Source organism: Saccostrea cucullata, unplaced genomic scaffold (genome assembly GCF_032062105.1).
Source record: "Saccostrea cucullata isolate Sc308-1 unplaced genomic scaffold, CSIRO_AGI_Scuc_v1 ctg783, whole genome shotgun sequence".
In the NCBI taxonomy this organism is placed as follows: Eukaryota; Metazoa; Mollusca; class Bivalvia; order Ostreida; family Ostreidae; genus Saccostrea; species Saccostrea cuccullata.
Window position 1 is genome coordinate 401,272 of NW_026932035.1, and position 18,865 is coordinate 420,136.

The 18,865-nt window shown below is 32.4% G+C and overlaps 1 protein-coding gene across 1 annotated transcript; it reads right to left on the reverse strand.

The window, feature by feature from the left end:
• Positions 1-1,790: 1,790 nt before the first annotated feature.
• On the reverse strand, positions 1,791-15,129 carry LOC134234309 (deoxynucleoside triphosphate triphosphohydrolase SAMHD1-like). The gene is made up of 16 exons (XM_062716356.1): positions 14,879-15,129; positions 13,561-13,627; positions 12,940-13,009; positions 11,811-11,971; positions 11,162-11,277; positions 10,904-10,974; positions 10,617-10,760; positions 7,323-7,370; positions 6,709-6,873; positions 6,301-6,392; positions 5,883-5,939; positions 4,804-5,002; positions 4,187-4,273; positions 3,880-3,984; positions 3,645-3,776; positions 1,791-2,778 (listed from the first exon to the last, which is right to left on the reverse strand). The coding sequence occupies exons 1-16, from the start codon at positions 15,108-15,110 to the stop codon at positions 2,620-2,622; spliced, it is 1,905 nt and encodes a 634-aa protein (XP_062572340.1). The 5' UTR covers positions 15,111-15,129; the 3' UTR covers positions 1,791-2,619.
• Between the last annotated feature and the right edge of the window lie 3,736 nt (positions 15,130-18,865).

Genomic DNA, 18,865 nt, shown 5'->3' on the forward strand with positions numbered 1-18,865 from the left:
GAATTATTTTGCGTCAGCCATGATTTGACGTGAACCAAAGTGTAATACTGTTATGACACCTAAACATACAGAGAACAGTGACGTCACTGCAGAGAACAAATATCTTCAATTCTGTATGAAGTTTGTCAGAGGTCAGGGGTCAATACATGACCTAATCACACGGTGCAATAATATCTACCGATACATCAATATGAAATGACTTGCTCTACATGTATAAAAATGAACAAAGGTAGCTAGTAAAACAATGATTATTTTATTTACAATGTAAACAAGTATTTCATACAGTTTTTTGGTTATCGATTTAACCTTTGTACATAGAAACTAGATCTAGCCTTTGTAAGTTTGTTCACGAGTTTTTGTCACTTTTGTCAGCTGTACAGTCTCTAACGTTTATCCTTATATCCTTAAGTTAAATTCATGATAAACTATATTTTATTCATTAAATTTTACGATAAATGTGAAAATCTGTTGGAAAATATAAAACATCACGAAAATAAACACCTTCTTTGTCGTATTCAATTTTGTAAGCTGTCGCCAGTCTCCGTGTTTACATCATAATTATACATTTAGTTATTGAAATCGTGAATGTTTTTGATCAAATTTAATGCTTGATTGCAAATTACTGGCTCGGTTAAGTTTTTATCATCGCATCCATCCCTCATTTTCCAGCGACCGAAATTCCTCCAACTTTTTATCAGCGATCTTCACGTGTTTTTGTGTCTGATTTCAGCATTGATTATCAATTCACACAAATAAAATTATTCCCAGACAACAATCTTTTCACTAGTACTAATCACAAGTAGCCTTTCACAAAATATTCCCTTCGAAATAGAATCGAAGCGTAACCGCCATTCAAGCCGATTTACACCTTGCGTCATTTTTCAAAATCTACGACGTAAGGTTAGTGCAATAATTAATATTCGAAAATATTCAATTGTCCGTCTCAAATGTATATATAAGTAATAAATAACAAATAAAATGGCGAATTGAGTAAAATGCTGTTGATAACGTGATCATATATATCCTGAAGAAGGATTCGGCCTTCACAGGATTTGATCACGTGACCGACCCACTTCAATTCCCATTGAAGTTTATAAACTTGTTATTTATTTCTTAATTATTGCCAGTTACATGTATACACTATACTGAAGTTGAAAATTTCTACTAAAAAGTCTAACTGACAGCTGGAATATTATTTGACACGTCATGTCACATGAAATACAGTAACTAAAGATCACAAGATGACCGGGTATGATCATCACAGATCAGTGTATGTGAAAATTAAACATGTGCTGAGGATAATCAACTGATACAAGAGGTAAATTATTAACAAGTCAGTTAGCAATGAAATAATTGAAAATGACTTGGAATTTTAAGTCATTTCATGCTTAAAAGTTCAATATTTGTTAGAAATACACAATGAGCGCATTGAATATTTCATTACTGCACGTTATACATCTATACGTTTATTGTCATCTTTGACAAATTTCTTTACTAAAAAAGTCTATTGACAGCTGGAATATTTTTCCATAAATATAATAGCCATGAAATACAGTTTAAATAAAAAGTCACAAGATGACCGAACATGTGTTGTGGTGATCATCACAGATAAGTTCAAAAATATGTAAATTCGTTACAATTTGTGTTTTACTGAAGGAGAGTCTCTAATCAACTGATAAAACCCCATTTCAGGTAAATTATGTAACAAGTCTAAAACATTAGCAAGAAATAATTGAAAATGACTGGGCGGATTATGTAATTGACGTTCAAAACATTCACTACGTTTCTATATATTTCTATAAAAATATAGATGTTGAAAAAGTAAGAAGTTGCTAAATATTATAGAGAATTTGTTTAGACAGAAATACTGGTTAAGAGATGGATTTCCTACGTGCAATATATGTTAATAGTCATTTCTAAATATTTGAATAAAAAAATTTACATAATTTATTCAAAAAATAAGTTGCTGAATACAGTCAGAGATCTTGTTTAGACAGATCTGGTATAGAGATGGATTTCTTAATATGCAATAAAATGCAGAGGATTTCAAAATCAATTAAACAACAACAACAAATTTTAAAGAAGTCTTTCTCCTTCTGAACAACTAAAGTGGTTTTAAAATCACAGTAAAAGATAAAGTTTGGCAGCGTAGGAAGAATGAAATAAATTAACAACAATACATTTAAACTTCATTCCCCAGAACAAAATCACAATAAACCTTAATATAAAGACCTAATACAATAAAATTTACTTCAACCTTTGTAAAATAATAAATTGGAAATATTTAATACATCATCAGCAAAACGATTTTACTTGTTTGATTTACACACACGGGTAAAAATGGACACACAGGATAAAATCACCATCTTCAACCTTTCGCTACAACTTCATTGTATGAGTCTTCCAATAGGCATTTGGTTTCAAAGCAAAAATGTAAAGGAAAGTTCAGATAAAATATGGAAGAAAAAAGAAAAATTCAGCAAAATAAAATTATGATGAATACATTAGCAATACACATAATACTTATACGTCCTGGACCTCTCCTATCAACTTTAATAAAAGAACATTATAAAATGGCTTCTATGAGTGAGACAGTGCAATATGGCAATTAATAAAACCTCAGTTGAAGGAGAGGCGAGACTTGAATTTACTGGCCGACCCTGGAGTGTTCTGATTGGTTGTAATTCCAGTAGAACTCGGAGTTCTGTCATTCGTACCGTCCTGTGCCATGGAATCAGACTTCACTGGAGTCATGTATGGGTACAGGCTGTCAGCACCCTACAAATCATTCTTATGGTTATTCATTAAGGATAAATAATTCTCTACTAGGAAGGATAACTCTTAAATTTTCATTTACCCGGTAATTAAAAAAGTCTCCAGTCATGAAGCTTGAAATTCAAATCCATAAAAAATCTTGCTCAATTTTATACAATTTTTGCTGATTTTAATGCCAATGCAATGATCTAAAATAGCTATCCAAGGTGAACAATATTCACTAAGGTCAAATGGTGAGGTGAATATTGTACTTTGAGGGTGCTAATCAGATTGATTGAGAATAAATGATGTTCATTATAAAGCACACCTTGGCATCCATCTTGACTGTTTATATCTGCCCTGTCTGAATGCAGTGAGAGAAACAAGATAAACAGTTGTATTATTTCAAAATTTCTTGATCAATGTTTACCTGGAAGTTAAGTGCAGTTGAAATGTCTTTTTCATAACAAACTGTACCAATTTAGAAGTTTTGTTAATGTAGAAAAATATAAACGTCATGTTCACCTGGGAGGTCAGGTGCAGGTGAACATTAAGTTTTAATAACTAATAATTGCATTGATTTGATATTTTGTTTCCTTTTGATCTAACTTTTCTTAAATGTTTGATCTCAGACATTGAGAAAGCGAAAAATTATTCAATAATATAATAGACCTCAATGTGTGTATTGTCATTTGTGCACACAATATTTTCCAGAACCTAGCTTTTTTATATTTTTGTTGTGCCAATTTTATTTACCAGCTTTAATTTTTTTTATACTAGCTTTAATATATGTACAAATGTACAAGTAAAACATTTTATTCCAATCCAACACACCTAATGGTTACATAGAGTTCAAAACAGAGATCTTCTGATTATTAAATCAGTCTTACCACTGAACAATGGTGTTGTTTACTCCACACTCTGAATGCCTGAGTGGCCTGGTCAATACTTTCTTCATCTCGTTTCTTGGAGTAGAATCTGATCAGCTGTTCTGCGAATCTCTCTGGAAGCAAGTCCGACACCTAGCATTCATTTAGAGAAAAAAACTCGCAAATAAATTTCATTCACATTCAATTTTAGATAAAAAATCCTACTGGTAGAATGCGGAATATTAAATATGTGTACCTCATTCTTTCTGACTTGGATTGGCTCAGTGGGATCTTTCTTGTTGTAAAAGCGAACATGATCTATCGGATTCTTATCCTTCATGCCATAGTCCAGGTATACCAACTAAAATTGTATAATTACATAGACTGAGAAAAGTTTACTGTTGATCAAGATGTCAAATACATAAATGTCTTAGAAATACTACTATAATAATACTGATATCATGGCACTATGTGTTGCTAATCAATCTATACCAACAGTATATACTACATCCACTTTAAATTATTTGATCTTTTTTTTCTATAATCCATCACTCTAAGCTTACATGTATTATAATATCCTCTTTCTGAAGATGACTGTCCATGCTGTTCAAAATGCCAACCAATTCATCTTTAATTTGGTCTAGTCCAGTCTGAAAAGGAATGAAAGGTGATATATTACACAGTGTACCAAAGAGAGGTTTAATCTGCATCTCAAATGGGGTGCTTCATCAAAGAACTCTTACGTAATGCAATGGCTTTCATAGAATTTCAAAGGAAAATTGGATAAAAGGACAATAAAATAAAGTAAAGTGAAAAATCTTCAGCATACAATACAGTAATACATTCAGAGCAAATATCTTGTATCTCAGACAGTTCTGCAATAAAATGTCCATCAACTTAAGTTGCTACCAAATACCAAGAGAGAATTGGGCATAAAGTAGGAAATACATGTACAATATACTTGTATCTGGCTTATTAAATTGATCAAATCAGATTTGCTTATTCACATTTGGATTATTTTTTTTTTGTCTTTATGACTAGAAATGAAAATGCCATACGGGAATATACAATATATGAGAATGGCATTTTTTAAAAATACATGTAACCTTTTAAAAATTCAACCAAAGTAAAACAAACTGAACCAATAATTGTAATCTGGATGGCAGACATTCTGGATTACCTGATCGAGGGTTTCCCCCTGTGGGGGGCGTGTCTGTCCGACACATTTGTACAGCTCCCTCTTCTGGACGTTCATCAGAATCTTCCTCGCCTCCTCCAGACCAGGATCGGTGGACCACAGAATCTTCTGGAAGATGTCATCTGCCAGCTTCTGGTAGGCCTCCATATCATCTACTGACTCGGACATTTTCCGCAACTCTCTAAGTGCAGTAAAAAATGGATAAAATCCAAACTTTAATGTATGCAAAACATGTATGCAAAACGGATATAGCGAAGTTTTCCTAGGTCCCCGGCAAAATTGTTAACAAATCTTTGTAAAAAATTTACGGTTATAACGAACTCTGATACAACGAATTTACGGATATAGCGAACTGATTTTGAGTCCCGTTGAGGTTAAATATAATGAAATTTACATCTTTTATAACGAACTTTCCAAGATTATAAAAAATTTGATAAATTGAACTGACTTTATTTTCTTTTAGCATCTGTATATAAAGTTCAATTCATAATAAAACCTTTTTTGGAAAGTTTGTTTTGTAATATTTGCTTCCGTAACATATTTGGTAGTTCAATTCATAATAAAACCTTAGTTATCGAAGATATGTTTTGTAATATTTGCTTCCCTAACATATTTGGTAGTAAAACCTGAAAGAAAACATGCATATTGCGAATTCGCTATAATGGTTATACGAATTCGTTAAACGGATATAACGAATTATGGATATAGCGAATTAAATTCACAGGTCCCGAAGACTTCGCTATAACCGAGTTTTACTGTAGATTAAAAATTAAAAAATTTTTAAGCCTAGCTTACTCTTCCTTGTGTACATACAATATCTATATAACACACAAGAGTATAAAATGTTGAATTACCTCATTAATTTTTTGAACCTTATTTTAAAAAAAAAACTAAAGGAAACACATTTATGTAATGCATCTTGTTCCTATTTGAATACATGTATATACAGCTGTAATTAAACATTAATAGTCTTTGCAAAATCAGTTATTAAAGCTACATCTATATTTGTATTTCTATTTCTGCATACTAAGTGAGTTTATTATGATGAAGACATTGTTTACCCGTTCTTTCCAGGAATCTTTATGATTTCATCTGCCTTCAACATTGCTTCTGTAATCCTAAAATACATGTACACGTAAAAATTACCTTTCAATTCCTTATCAAGTTAATTAGAACTGGCTTTTGAAATTAATATTCCTCTATGACAAGTATCTATTTCCTACTGATTTCAAGGCCTAACGTAAAGACAATTTCTTGGAATAAATTTGAAAATTGTAAACATAGGTATTGATTACTTGGAGAATCTTTAATTGAGATTTGCATCAGGATGGTTTATTTACATTAAAATTCATTATTTTTTAACATGGAGTATTTTCTTTATAATTGAAACTTTTCACTTCGAAAAATGTTACTTTTATTCCATTAAAAAATGACATATTTCACTACTGAAAGTGTCACATAAGGAAACACTATACTTACATGGTTTCTATGATATTTCCAACACTGTGTTGGTATGCTCGTCTGTGGAGAGTATTCCTGGTATGAAACATGTCATACAAGTTGCCAACCTCCTACAAATCACAAAATAGTTTAAACATAATCCATAATACTCACTCTCTAAACATTTGAATTAAAATCACTGTTAAGTCAGAGAATTTGCCTTTACTTGCCATGTATTAATTTATTAATTGTGAAAAAGAAATCCACTGGTCACTGTTTATTGATTTCATTGTGAGTGCTTTAAATTGTTATAGCTGTTGTGGTTAAACATATAGCATCAACAATATTTATTCTGATACATCTACTAAATATTGACCTTGGGAATCTAGCAGAACCAATGCAGATCAAAAGACAAAACATAGAAGACAGAAGTATATTTGCATGTACCTTGTCTCGAGAACATATTTGTAGTTCACCATCTACACTCAAAACTCGAGCATATTTCATACATCTGGTATGGTCAAAGTTGTTCCTGATCCCTAACATATGACAATCCCTAGCAAAGTAGTCCCACTTATCTACATCAATCCCATTCCTCTTGTTGGCTACAATCTGTAACATAGATAATACTTTATGTGTGTCATGTTACAAAGGGAATGCAGTTTTAAATACCATCATGAACAAAAGTTTCTACAAACAATGGTTACTATGACAGGTTTGTTTCTACAGATACTTTTGCAAATGAGAAGTTTAAAGTTTTTCTTAGTTCAAATGCACCATCTTAACAATCCTTTTTAGGAATTAGGATGTCAAATCTAAAATTTCTTTCTAGACACTAGTTCATGAAATATGGATAGTTTACTCAGTCAATACAACCCAAGAAAATACAGCCAATCATATAGAATAACAAAAGTACATTTATAAAATATATGTTTACAATAATTAATATTCTAAAGGAGTTTTCAATGAAGGGCATAAAAGGGGGTGGGTGGGCTATATATCAAATATATTTCACTGTGGATAAAATATTAAACATATGAATTTGATTCACAATATTTTACCTCATACAAGAATCCCTTTTCCTTACTTCTGCCGTGATATGGCCACTCCTAGCAGAAAAAAACATAAATTTAGGGAATAACTATCTTCTAATTTGGTATTTGCGACCGTTAATGCTGATTTAACGGTCCCAAACTGAGTTTTACGGATGTTTACTGAGTAAAACGGATGTTTGCTACCGTTAAATCAGCATTAACGGTCGTAAATACCAAATTAGAAGTTTAGTTATTCCCATTCTAATGCAATCCATGCATTTTGTTTGTTGTTTACGTCTTATTTTGTTGAATTTTGTTACATGAAATACGTCACGGAGCATTGTATTTTTGCGTCGCTCTATTATGACGTCACAAAGAAAAGGCTTTCAAGCTCGTTAATGCTCGTTTTACTGCTTCAAACATCAGTGCATTAACCAATCAAAGAGTGTTTTACAAAACAATTGCATCAGAATGTCCGATTTCCAAATCAAATAATGAAAAATTTCTCAATTTTCTGAGTACATAAAGAACACTAAAAGAAAAAAAAATTGCAAACCAGCTATCCTTAAATGCTCCTTAAATACATATTTTTTAAAAGTTTTGAATAACAAAATTAACATATCACTGCTTCTGTAAAGATAAGAAATTATCAGAATTTACCATCTTGAGTCAAAAACTGACTCAGAGGCAGACATTAAACAGAAAGGAAAATCAGGAAACAAAAAAGGTTTTTTTTTTTGGCTGCATCTTACATGAAAAAAATTAACCTCATATTTTGATAGAAAAAAAACTAAAAAAAAAAAAAAAAAATTAATCACTGCAGTTAACATAAAAAAAGGGCAGAAAAAGCAAAACTATAAATGCAGCCCCCACTGATGAATCCTGATGAAATGAAGAGTACTTAGACCTGAATCCAATGACTGTGAAAATGAAAGCATTACTAAGTGAAAATTTAAATATGCTCATATGTAGCTTAAAGCTTGTTAAATAGAAGTAATGTTTGTATCATTAATTATAAAAGCCAAATCCATAGTTTAAGATATCTTACCTTGCTAACTTTCCACTTACATAGTTATTTTTTCTAGAAAATTTTTAATTTCATTGATATTTGTAAATAAATATTTAAATATAAAATCTAATTATATGCTGCATCTCCCCAAGGGCTTTGCAGTCTGAAGCCATTACTTCTGTGTGTTTAGACAGGTTATTTTTGAAACTTATTTCTGTTAAACAATATCTTTATGAAAAGTTGGAATTGTAATGGCACCAAACCTTAAAATCCTGAGCAGATACTACCTATATATTAATTAGATTCAATGGATGAACAAATGTAGTATTAAAAGACATGCTTCATTATTTTTTTTTGGGGGGGGGGCTTCAAGGAATACTTTTTTTCAGTACATTGACTAGTGCAGGTTTTCTAAAAATTGTGTGGAATTCAAGCAAACAAAATATTGTAACGATTTTGACTGTGTATATATTTGAAATGTGTGTTTATCTACATTGAAATATGTTGTGGTTTTAATTTATTCCGACCGGAAGATTCATTCATTATTATTGTATGTTTATATTACATTTAAACATGTTGTACATCATTGATTTACCTTATTTTAAGTCATTCTGTCATTTCACATGTTTACTTTCGTTTTCCATTACTTCCGGTCGCGGGAAATTATGTACAAGTCTTACCTAGAATGTGTCGCGATTTAGCGGTTTATAACGTCACGTTGGGTCGTGCTACGTCACTTTTGGGTTAACATCTAGTTTGAGAAGTCAGTTGGGATTTTGAGATTATAGTGGATAGACGTGGATTATTTTTAAGAGTTATTTTGAAGTGTCAGCCCTAGACTTGTGGATTTATATTACCTATTTTGTAGTCGCTACCAGACTATTTGTGAAATGTCCAGGTAATTTAATTGGAATTTGTGATAATTTATATAGAGAATAATACATACCCTTTTCCATATCACATCCTGTATCAGCCCGAGACACCAATATCAGCCAGAGGGCCGAAGGCCCGAGGGCTGATATTGGTCGAGGGCTGATACAGGATGTGATGTGGAAAAGGGTATGTTTTATTATATTTATTACATACTTAGTAATAAAATACAGTTGAGAAGAAAATAAGTAAATAATCATGCATGGACTTCTTACATACATGTACGATTTGGGTTTGTTTCTATTTCTATTTCAATGCACTTGATCCGTAATTTGAAAATATTCTATAGTATTACATGTATTTGTAAATTAAGATTAACCTTATTTTCAAAAAGTTAAAATTAAGAGAATATGAACCCACCAAAAATTGTGTATGAGTGCAAGTGCTGTTATTGTGGTTTAATTTACTAAGGGTGTGATATTGACGTCACAATAGCCGTATCAGCCCTGCAGGGCTGATATGGATTTGCAGGGCTGATACGGATATCAGCCCCGCAAATCCATATCAGCCCTGCAGGGTTGATACGGCTATTGTGACGTCAGCCATATCGCATATGCAAAAAACCTGTATTTATTACTAAGTGTGTAATAATTATTTATATTTAGGAAATTTCGTATTAGAAATTTACTTTATCTGGAATTTGGGGAATCCTTTGAATCTAGCAAGTGACGTTGTGTGACCATATTTTGAAATATAAATTGTTGTTAATTTATTGACTATCATTATTAAATTTTGGAATAACAGAATATAATTTTAGAAAACTTTATTATCTTTGTGTTTATTTCTTTAGTAAAAAACCGCCATCAGGTTTATTCATATTTCGCTACCAGAAATTATAAGACCAGATATTAGCCGCGACCAGGCTTATAAATTACAAATACCAATTTGGTAATTAATAATTATTTTATCCTATCTTACGAACTCGTAACGGCGAAAACGTTACAATATCATGACAGACAGAATAAAAGATAAATACATGTACCAATCAGTCTTTGCTTGTCAGACAGAGCATATATATGTATGTTTCTTATAATACTGCAGGCATGTTTACGAACCTATCTTAGGACTAAGAAATGTCTTAAATAAAGCATTCTTATATAAATTTAAGGAATATTTACCTTATTTACCATTTAATATTTACCCCAGTTCCAAACCAGGGTACATAGAGAAACAAACTTAGCATCAAAATTTGTCTTTCTGCCTATTGAACTACCAAACCAAATTTGATCTTAATTGGGCAACCATAAAAAAAGTTATAAGGAAAAAACAGAAAATTTGTGGACGGAAGAATGACAGACGGACAGATGGACAGACAGAGTGATTACTATAGGGCACCCGCAAATCCTTGCGGGGCCCTAATAAATACTTCAAAGTAATGATACCTTAGACTTATGTTTAAGAGGTCCAGCTATCTGTTCTTTGATAAAGGTCCTGTCCTGTTCTGTGACACCATATTTCTCAAATACAGAGTATAGATCATTACTCTCGACTAGATGATCAAACATCTTCACAGACAGGGCTTCATGCTACAATGACAAAGTTCAGAACGCTACGGGAAATGTGTAATACAAGTATGGAAGAAACGTTTTATTTCAAAACTCCCTATATGTTAAATATGTACTTTTTTAATAAATGAGGAATGTTAAATTTTAATAATCTCTAAAATTACCTTGATTTTCTTATCTGGTCTAGCCACTGGTAGGAACTTTCCATCAAACATATGGGAAAAAGGACCATGTCCTACAAAAGCAAAAAAAAATTATATAAAAATATCTTTGCCAAGAATATCAAAATTCCAATTATAATATAAATATTTACAAATAAAGGTCTGTAAAAATATCTGTTCAATTGTTTTCTTATTTTACATCATTTCCCTATTAACTGTCACTGATTAAGATGTAATTCAATTCATTCATGCTAGTTATACCAAGGTCATGACAGAGTCCTGCTATCTGGACACACAAGATGTCATTGTTTGAGATTCCGAGTTCTGGCTGTCGTTTTCTAAGGGTGGACCCCAGCTCTCCTGCCAGATAACAAACTCTGGAAAAAAAGATACATATTCTATTGTTGACCGCTATCTAATATTCTTACAATTGAATGCAGAGCTTGGGGAAGGCTAGTTTGTTTTGTTTGGGGTGACATATTTCCCATTTACATCTCACTGAATGCTTAAGCTCCATTCTACAATCAAGTAAGTGTTGGTGACAAACAGTGAAGTAAATTTCAAATTGCTTGTCTTGTGAAAATCTTTCTATACTCTCAATATTTGATTGGTTGTGGCCTTTAATTATTTGTATGCTTGGCAATGATATATGCCTTATAAGCATATCAGTTGTTTGTAATCAATAAACAAGATCAATTACTTACACTTATTTGATTGAAGATATACACTTTTAAAATTCTTGAACACTATAATTACTTAGGATGAGACAGCTCAAATAAACTGTGCCTGCTGCCTAATCCTATTTACTTTTGTGAATAAAATTTTGTTCAAATGAACCAATGCTCAGTAATTAGTATAAAAGTGAGAGAGTGATTAAGATCTTTATCATTTAGATTGATTTCAAACATACCCCAAAGAATGTTCAAATCTATTGTGAGACGCTCCAGGGTATACAAAATAACTTCCACCAAGTTGTCTAAGAAATCGCAGTCTCTGGAATTGTGGGGTGTCAATTATTTTCACACACAGAGGGTGGATCTCGATGTGGCCATGAATTGGGTCATTCACAATCTGGAAAGAAAAGTAAATACAATCTAGGCATTAGGATGTTCTTTCCCATCCTTTTCTCTGGGGAATCACAAACTCTAATCTACAGATAATTTACATTTACCGGTATCTCTATCACTGAACCTTTGATGTCTCTACATTTTAACCTGGATAACTATTCTCTTTACTTTGTAATTTTATAGTTTTCTCTCAGTAGTTACTTGTAAGTTATTTAAGTCTTCCTGTGATTTCTATAAGTGGTTACCTTGTAAGTATATACAGTGAAATCAACCTTGTTCATGGGGAACCAAAGTTCATAAGATTTTATCCACAAATTTACATCTCCACCAACAATTATTTTGTCTGACTCAATATATGTTTATTCATTGAATCATCTGAATATACAAGTACACATGAAATTATAATACATCCCCACAAACCCAAACAATTTTGCTTACCAACAAACACTTACCCCCAGGAATTACAATGTTACTTTCCATAGTACCGTATATACTCACCTATAAGTCCGTCCGCCTATAAGTCGGTTATATTTTTTAGGTTAATTTGCAGTGAGATTTGCCGTTAATTCGCTTTTAAGTAGGTACAACTTTTTGCCAGAATAAGATGACAATTTCTATTAAATTTTGATGGTTTAACCTGATTTCAATTAATATTTTTAGAAGTTGATATTTAAATTTAAAGCAATAAAAAATAAATAATGCCCTCGTAATATTAAAAAATTTTATCAAATTCATGTATATAAATACTTGTACTTTATGTTTAATCTTAGAATACATAAATGATGTAATACGTCAAGACTTTGTTCAATGATAACTGTTGAAAATGTTTATACATGTAGTCAGAAAAATACCAGTCTTTTTATGTTTCACTTATACGTCGGACATAGACTTTTGGACTAAAGTTTAACTCCCAAAAAACTGACTTATAGGCGAGCTAGTATAAACGGTAGTCTGCCCTCAGTACATAGTTACCTTATAAGTATAAAGTCTTCCAGTGATTTCTCTCAGAAGTTTAAGTGCTTCCAGTCTCCTTCCCAATGGGCTAAAAAATATTCAAAAAACATCTCTGCATAACTATATGATATATGGACATTAAACATTACAATGAAATATCAGAAACAGAGGCCTATGGGCCTTATAGGTCACCTAAGGCAAAGCAACATGTAACAATTTTCCAATAATTGAGTTTGGTTTGTGTTTTAAATCAGAGTCTATGACATTCAAATTTTTAAAAGAGGTACCATTGCTCTTCATATTTACACATTTAAGCAAGCTTAGTTTGGTTCCTTAATACCAATGGGCAGAGTAGGGGAATAAAAAAAATGTCATTTCATATAATCAGTAAAAATTTCAGCAATTATCAGTGGTGCTCCATCCCACAGGAACCCTGGGGCCACACATTTCAACATTTTGGACAGGCACCGGCACCCTTGCTCATCATAAATTCATTTTCAGTATACATGTATAATCAATGTTAACAAAATTTAATTTTAGCAATCTCAACACCCTCACTAAAAATACCAAAATTATATTCTTGCTAAAACTTCTGCCTATATAGCATGTACGGTAAATAGAGCAGTAAATCAAACGCACCTGATTCCTAGCCGTTCCAGTTGTTCTTCTGTTACCATGTCCAGAACCTCACTAGTCACACCCTCCCCTGAAATTACAGAAGTCATAACTAAATTTAAAAACTAACTCAGATTTCATCACCAAAAATATTTTTTATCATTATTCAGATGAAACCTTGAACTTGGGAGTTTGATTAAGATTATAATGCTTGGAATTTTGAAAATTGCAGGTTTCCAAAAAAAGAAGAAAGAGTTAGACAAGTTTCAGTTTTCAATAAAATTTTCAGACAGTAGGGTCTAATGAAATCCACATCAAAACATTAAAAAAGTATTGTCATTTTTCAAAAGTTACACAGCAACGAAAAGTCATCCATATAGTGTGACCCTGTCTCATTTTCAAAAGTCTAAAGAAGAGTCCCCTTTTGTCCTCTACTTTCACTGAAGGTGGGGGATATTAATTTTAGCCTATCCATACATACGTCAGTCTGTCTTTCTGTCTGTCTGTAATACTTTCTTTTCTATTTTATAGTCCTCTCACATGTCTGAGGAAAATTTCATGAAAAATTGAACAATAAATTTGCTTAGCATTCTACAGATATTAATTATAGATAAATTTAAGGCCAACAAGAAATCTGTGAGCCAGTGCTCACTGGTAATACCCCCGCTCTGATGTAAATACTGGTAAGTATTATCATGTTAATATACACAAGTTCAATTACAGGCACAAGTTCAATTACTGGCAGATGCACAGAAAAATATGAAGTTGACATCAGATTCATATTAAAATTAATCCCACCATATGGCATGCCTCAACAAAAAGTGTAATAAAATTTCAAGAATCTGCCATGAATAGCTAATGAGAAAACTGCGACGAAAATTTGTTATGTATGAAACGGACAGACGCACAGACAAACAGGAAGTTGACATCGGATTTAAACAAAAATGTATCCCACTATATGGCATGCCTCAGAGAAGACTGTGTTAAAATTTCAAGCATCTACGATGATTAGTTGCTGAGAAAACTGCGACGAAAATCCGTTATGTATGAAAAGGACAGACGCACAGACAAACAGGAAGTTGACATCGGATTTGAGCAAAAATGTATCCCATCATATGGCATGCCTCAGAGAAGATTGTGTTAAAATTTCAAGCAACTACGATGAGTAGTTGCTGAGAAAACTGCGACAAAAATTTGTTACGGATGGACACACGGACACACAGACAGACACACAAGGGTAAAACAGTGTACCCCCCTCTCCTTCGGAGCGGGGGTATATAAACATGCATAGAAAATACATTTTTCTTTTTTCCTTTTCACTTTGTTAGAAGTCAATTCAAACCTTGTAACGCTTCAGCTACATCATTAAATCCCTCTAATGTTAGAACATCGAAACAATTTCTGTAGTCCAGGTCATCTACAGAAAGAACCGAGTCCTGTGATAAGGGGAGATCATCCTCTCCACTGAGCTCACTTATCTCCCTTGATTCATTCATATACTTCTTAAAAGGGACATTACTCTCCTCTGACTTCAGTGTGGCACTGTTTATGTCAGTTTTTCTCTTCTTTGGCATTTTTGGTCACTCCAGAAGTCTTAAAAAAAGAAAGAATTTATTTAATAATAATGTAGATGCAACTAACATACATATTAAAGGTATTCCTAGATTTCCTGCATATTTCAATTCATCTTTTCTACTCCATTTTGTAAAGGTTGGTTGTGACCAATAGCATTGAATACAAATTTGTTATTGCATACCAAAAATTTAAAAAAAATCAATATTAATAATGATACATACATGTAAATATACAACAACTTCCTTGAGAGTTCCATCGACAACAAGATGAGATCTGTGGGATCAATGTCATGAACAATGTGATACTGAAAATCATATTTAGGCCATAATAAAAATATTCCTAGATTCTCATCCCCGCCCGCCCAGATTTTATACCCCCACCTCAATTTTTTTTAAATTTCTGTTTTTCTTCATCTTAATTCTGATCAGAATCGGTATTCATCTACCATTCTACTTTCGTTTTAAATCCCGCGAAAGTCAACATGATTTTGACAGCTGAAAAGATGGTAATTGCTGTAATACATGCGTATATATTTTAAACAAGGGTCATTGGTTGAAAAAGATTGGGGATGATGTGAAGTAGGAGATAATTGAACCTTTACTATGACTTTTATTCGGGTATTGTAGATAAAATTACACCGATTGACCAGGTCAATAAAAAATCTGCAAAATTGAAAAAATAAAAAATATCATAAAAGCTGCCCACCCGCCTCGATTTAAAAAAAAATTCGGATGAGAATCTAGCAATTGATTTATTATGGCCTTATTCAAAGTTTTATATTTTTATGCATTCCTACATGAACCATGGAGTCTTCACAAAACTTCTTTGAGGGTGAGCAGGGTTTAAACTTAAGGTATGTCACTCGACAACTTTTTAGTAAAGTTCACGCAGAACCTCTTACTTCAAAACTATTCATTAAAATTCAATTTTTATGACATATTAAAATTCAACAATGTAAAGTTTTTAACATTCAACGAAAAAACTGCTCAAAAATCTACAAAGAAGCCAGATTTATGAGGGACTATTTTCACAGGTGCTCGTGGACAGGATTATCCTTACCCCCCTCCCCCCTCCCCTCAAACTTTCAATATTGAAAAAAAATCTGATTTTTTTTCTTCATTTCTAATCTCTGACAACTTAATCTATATGTTTCTATTTGAAAACCACATAAATATATCGATCATATGCAATTTCTATACACAGTATATATATATATATATATATATATATATATATATATATATATATATATATAATATATACGTGAAACCACTGTGTATAGAATTTGCATATTATATATATATATACGTGAAACCATATATTTATGTGATCGATATATTTTTGATTTATGTGAGTTTCAACCTAGTTAGAATAATCGAACCATGTCTTGGGACAAGCCCTCACCACAGTTAGAATACCACCCAAACACTGAGTACGAGTTATTGCCCGTGTTTCATTTGCTACATTGTGAGTACAAGAACGAATTCTATCGTTAAACGGAGTCCGTAGGACATTTATCATTTTAACGATAGAACATTCTATCTAGTTTCAACCAGACGCTCGGCTGTCTCTGTAAGCTCCGACGAGCTCCGTGATGTCTCGTGCAGCTTGATGTTTGAAGTGGCTGATCAATTTTTCCAAGTGTTTTTGATGGTACAACTGCGCTCGCCCCAAAGGTCACACCATAAAACATATTACCCAAAATAGAATGAACTTCCAAAGATCAATCAGTCCTTCAGAATTTTTTTACTTTCATTTTTCAATGGTTTTGTACTGTACCCTAATTGTAACCCCGTTAGGCCAGATAAAATTAATCTTTAGATTCTCATCCCCGCCCGCCCCTCTCAAAGTGTCCCGCCCCCGTTTTTTTTATTTTGAGTTTTGAGTGTTAAAAGTATTTTTATGTATTTTTATTCAGCAGGAATTTGGATCAAAGTTTAAGAGTTTAATCTCCCGTCGCTATTCATAGCAAAAGAACCATGTGAAAAATGGAGAAAAATCGGCAGTAAAAGCAGTTTAAATATGTAAGGAAAACATAATTTGTCAGTATAGAGAAAGCAGAGAAGAAAAAATAGCAAAAACACATCTAGATATCATCACTGGCCTGAGCATTAGTTTTAGAGAGATTTTAAATAAGTAAAAATAGACGAGGAAATGACACCTGGTCAAGTTTTAACGATCTCTAGCTGTACATGATTTTGCATTAAAAAAAAATAAAACATTGTCAGCAGACTTTAGAGAATAATAGTGCTAAAGAAATGTTTAAGATTTTAAAACTGTTCAGGCCTTGGCTTTTTCAGTAGGATATTTTATAGATTTTGCAAATGTGACCTATTTTATTGTGGAACATGTCATTTTAGTCTCAAGAACGAAAGAGTTTTTGAGGAAGGTGGAAATCTGTGATATTTTACACAAAACAGAAGGAATGGTAAAACTAAAAGATATTTGAGTAAAGGCGATGAGAAGTCATGCATGCAGAATTTATTAGTATCTGCACCTCATTCTGTTTGGCGTCAGCCGCATATGTGCTGTATATGTTTACTTGATTATTTGTTAATTAAACTATAAATATTTAATTTTTTAAAACAAGAAGCATCTGTAGATATTTAAAAGAAAATGAAAACAATAAAACGTACCTATTCATATTATTAATAGCATTAACATATATTGAAAAAAAATGTGTACAAAGAGTCAATGTTTTGTTAATGTTTTCAATTATGAAAAATAAAAAATAAAATCCGCCCACCCGCCCCAATATTTTAGCAAATTCGGATGAGAATCTAAAGATTAATCACAGGGGCTTGTGTAGAGAAAATAAATCAGTTTATTAAACTGATTTATTTTCTATACACAAGCCCCTGTGGATTAATTTTATGTGGCCTTACTAAAAGATAAATAGAGGTATCATCCAAAAACACTTCTTGCCATATAACATTATGCACACCACAGTGAAATTTTGAATGTAAGCTGTGAGTATCAAAATACTGTCATTCCGCAATGATATATACAGAATTCAATTGATCGATCATACATACACTTTGCAAGCCCAGTGGAAGGACACGCACACCACTCAAGAACAATGGGTGCGTTCACAGTTCTGCCGTTGGTAAACAAAAGTTGCCGTTGGTAAAATTAATTACCATTGGCATGCCACTGGTACCAATGTTTTTTGCCAATGGTATATTTTTCTGCAGACAATCTAGAGTGTGGTTAATGTTGGTTCAGGTGCCTGTGATGATATAAACGATTTTTCCTCTAAGCCTTTTTAACAAATCAAGCCAAAATCACATAAAAATCATATCAAACACTTAAATTGATGATTTTGAAGTATGATTTAGACATGATCCATTAAATGGATTTTATAAAACTCATAGATATGGCAACTAAAGAAGTGTGATCCTGATGTGGTTTATTTCTCGGCTATGAGTCTGCTATGATTTTCTTGCGATTCTGGCATGTGCCAAGAACTTAAAAGACAAAGAAATCTGTAATTCAGTATTACCAACGTTTCCATCGGGCTCCCATTGGTAACATTGGTAAAATCGTTACATTTGTATGCCAATATCTGTTCAGGGTTTATTGGTACAGTTGGTACCATTGTCAAATTATTGCACCAATGGTATATTGAAAGTTGGTACTAATGGTAGAACTGTGAACGCACCCAATATTTCCTTGCGATTTGTTTCAGATCAATCGTAACTACTCGGCCATTTCCGTAACCACAAATATCTTTTTATCGGTTACGGAAAAGGGC

Bases quoted from the DNA above. Each gene is read 5' to 3' on its own strand.
- LOC134234309 (XM_062716356.1), bottom strand. From the start codon at position 15,110: ATGCCAAAGAAGAGAAAAACTGACATAAACAGTGCCACACTGAAGTCA. The intron at 13,010-13,560 runs GTGCGTTTGATT...AATATTTTTTAG, and splicing joins CTGGAACGGCTAGGAATCAG to CCCATTGGGAAGGAGACTGG. The intron at 4,274-4,803 runs GTAATCCAGAAT...ATTCCTTTTCAG, and splicing joins AGGGGGAAACCCTCGATCAG to ACTGGACTAGACCAAATTAA.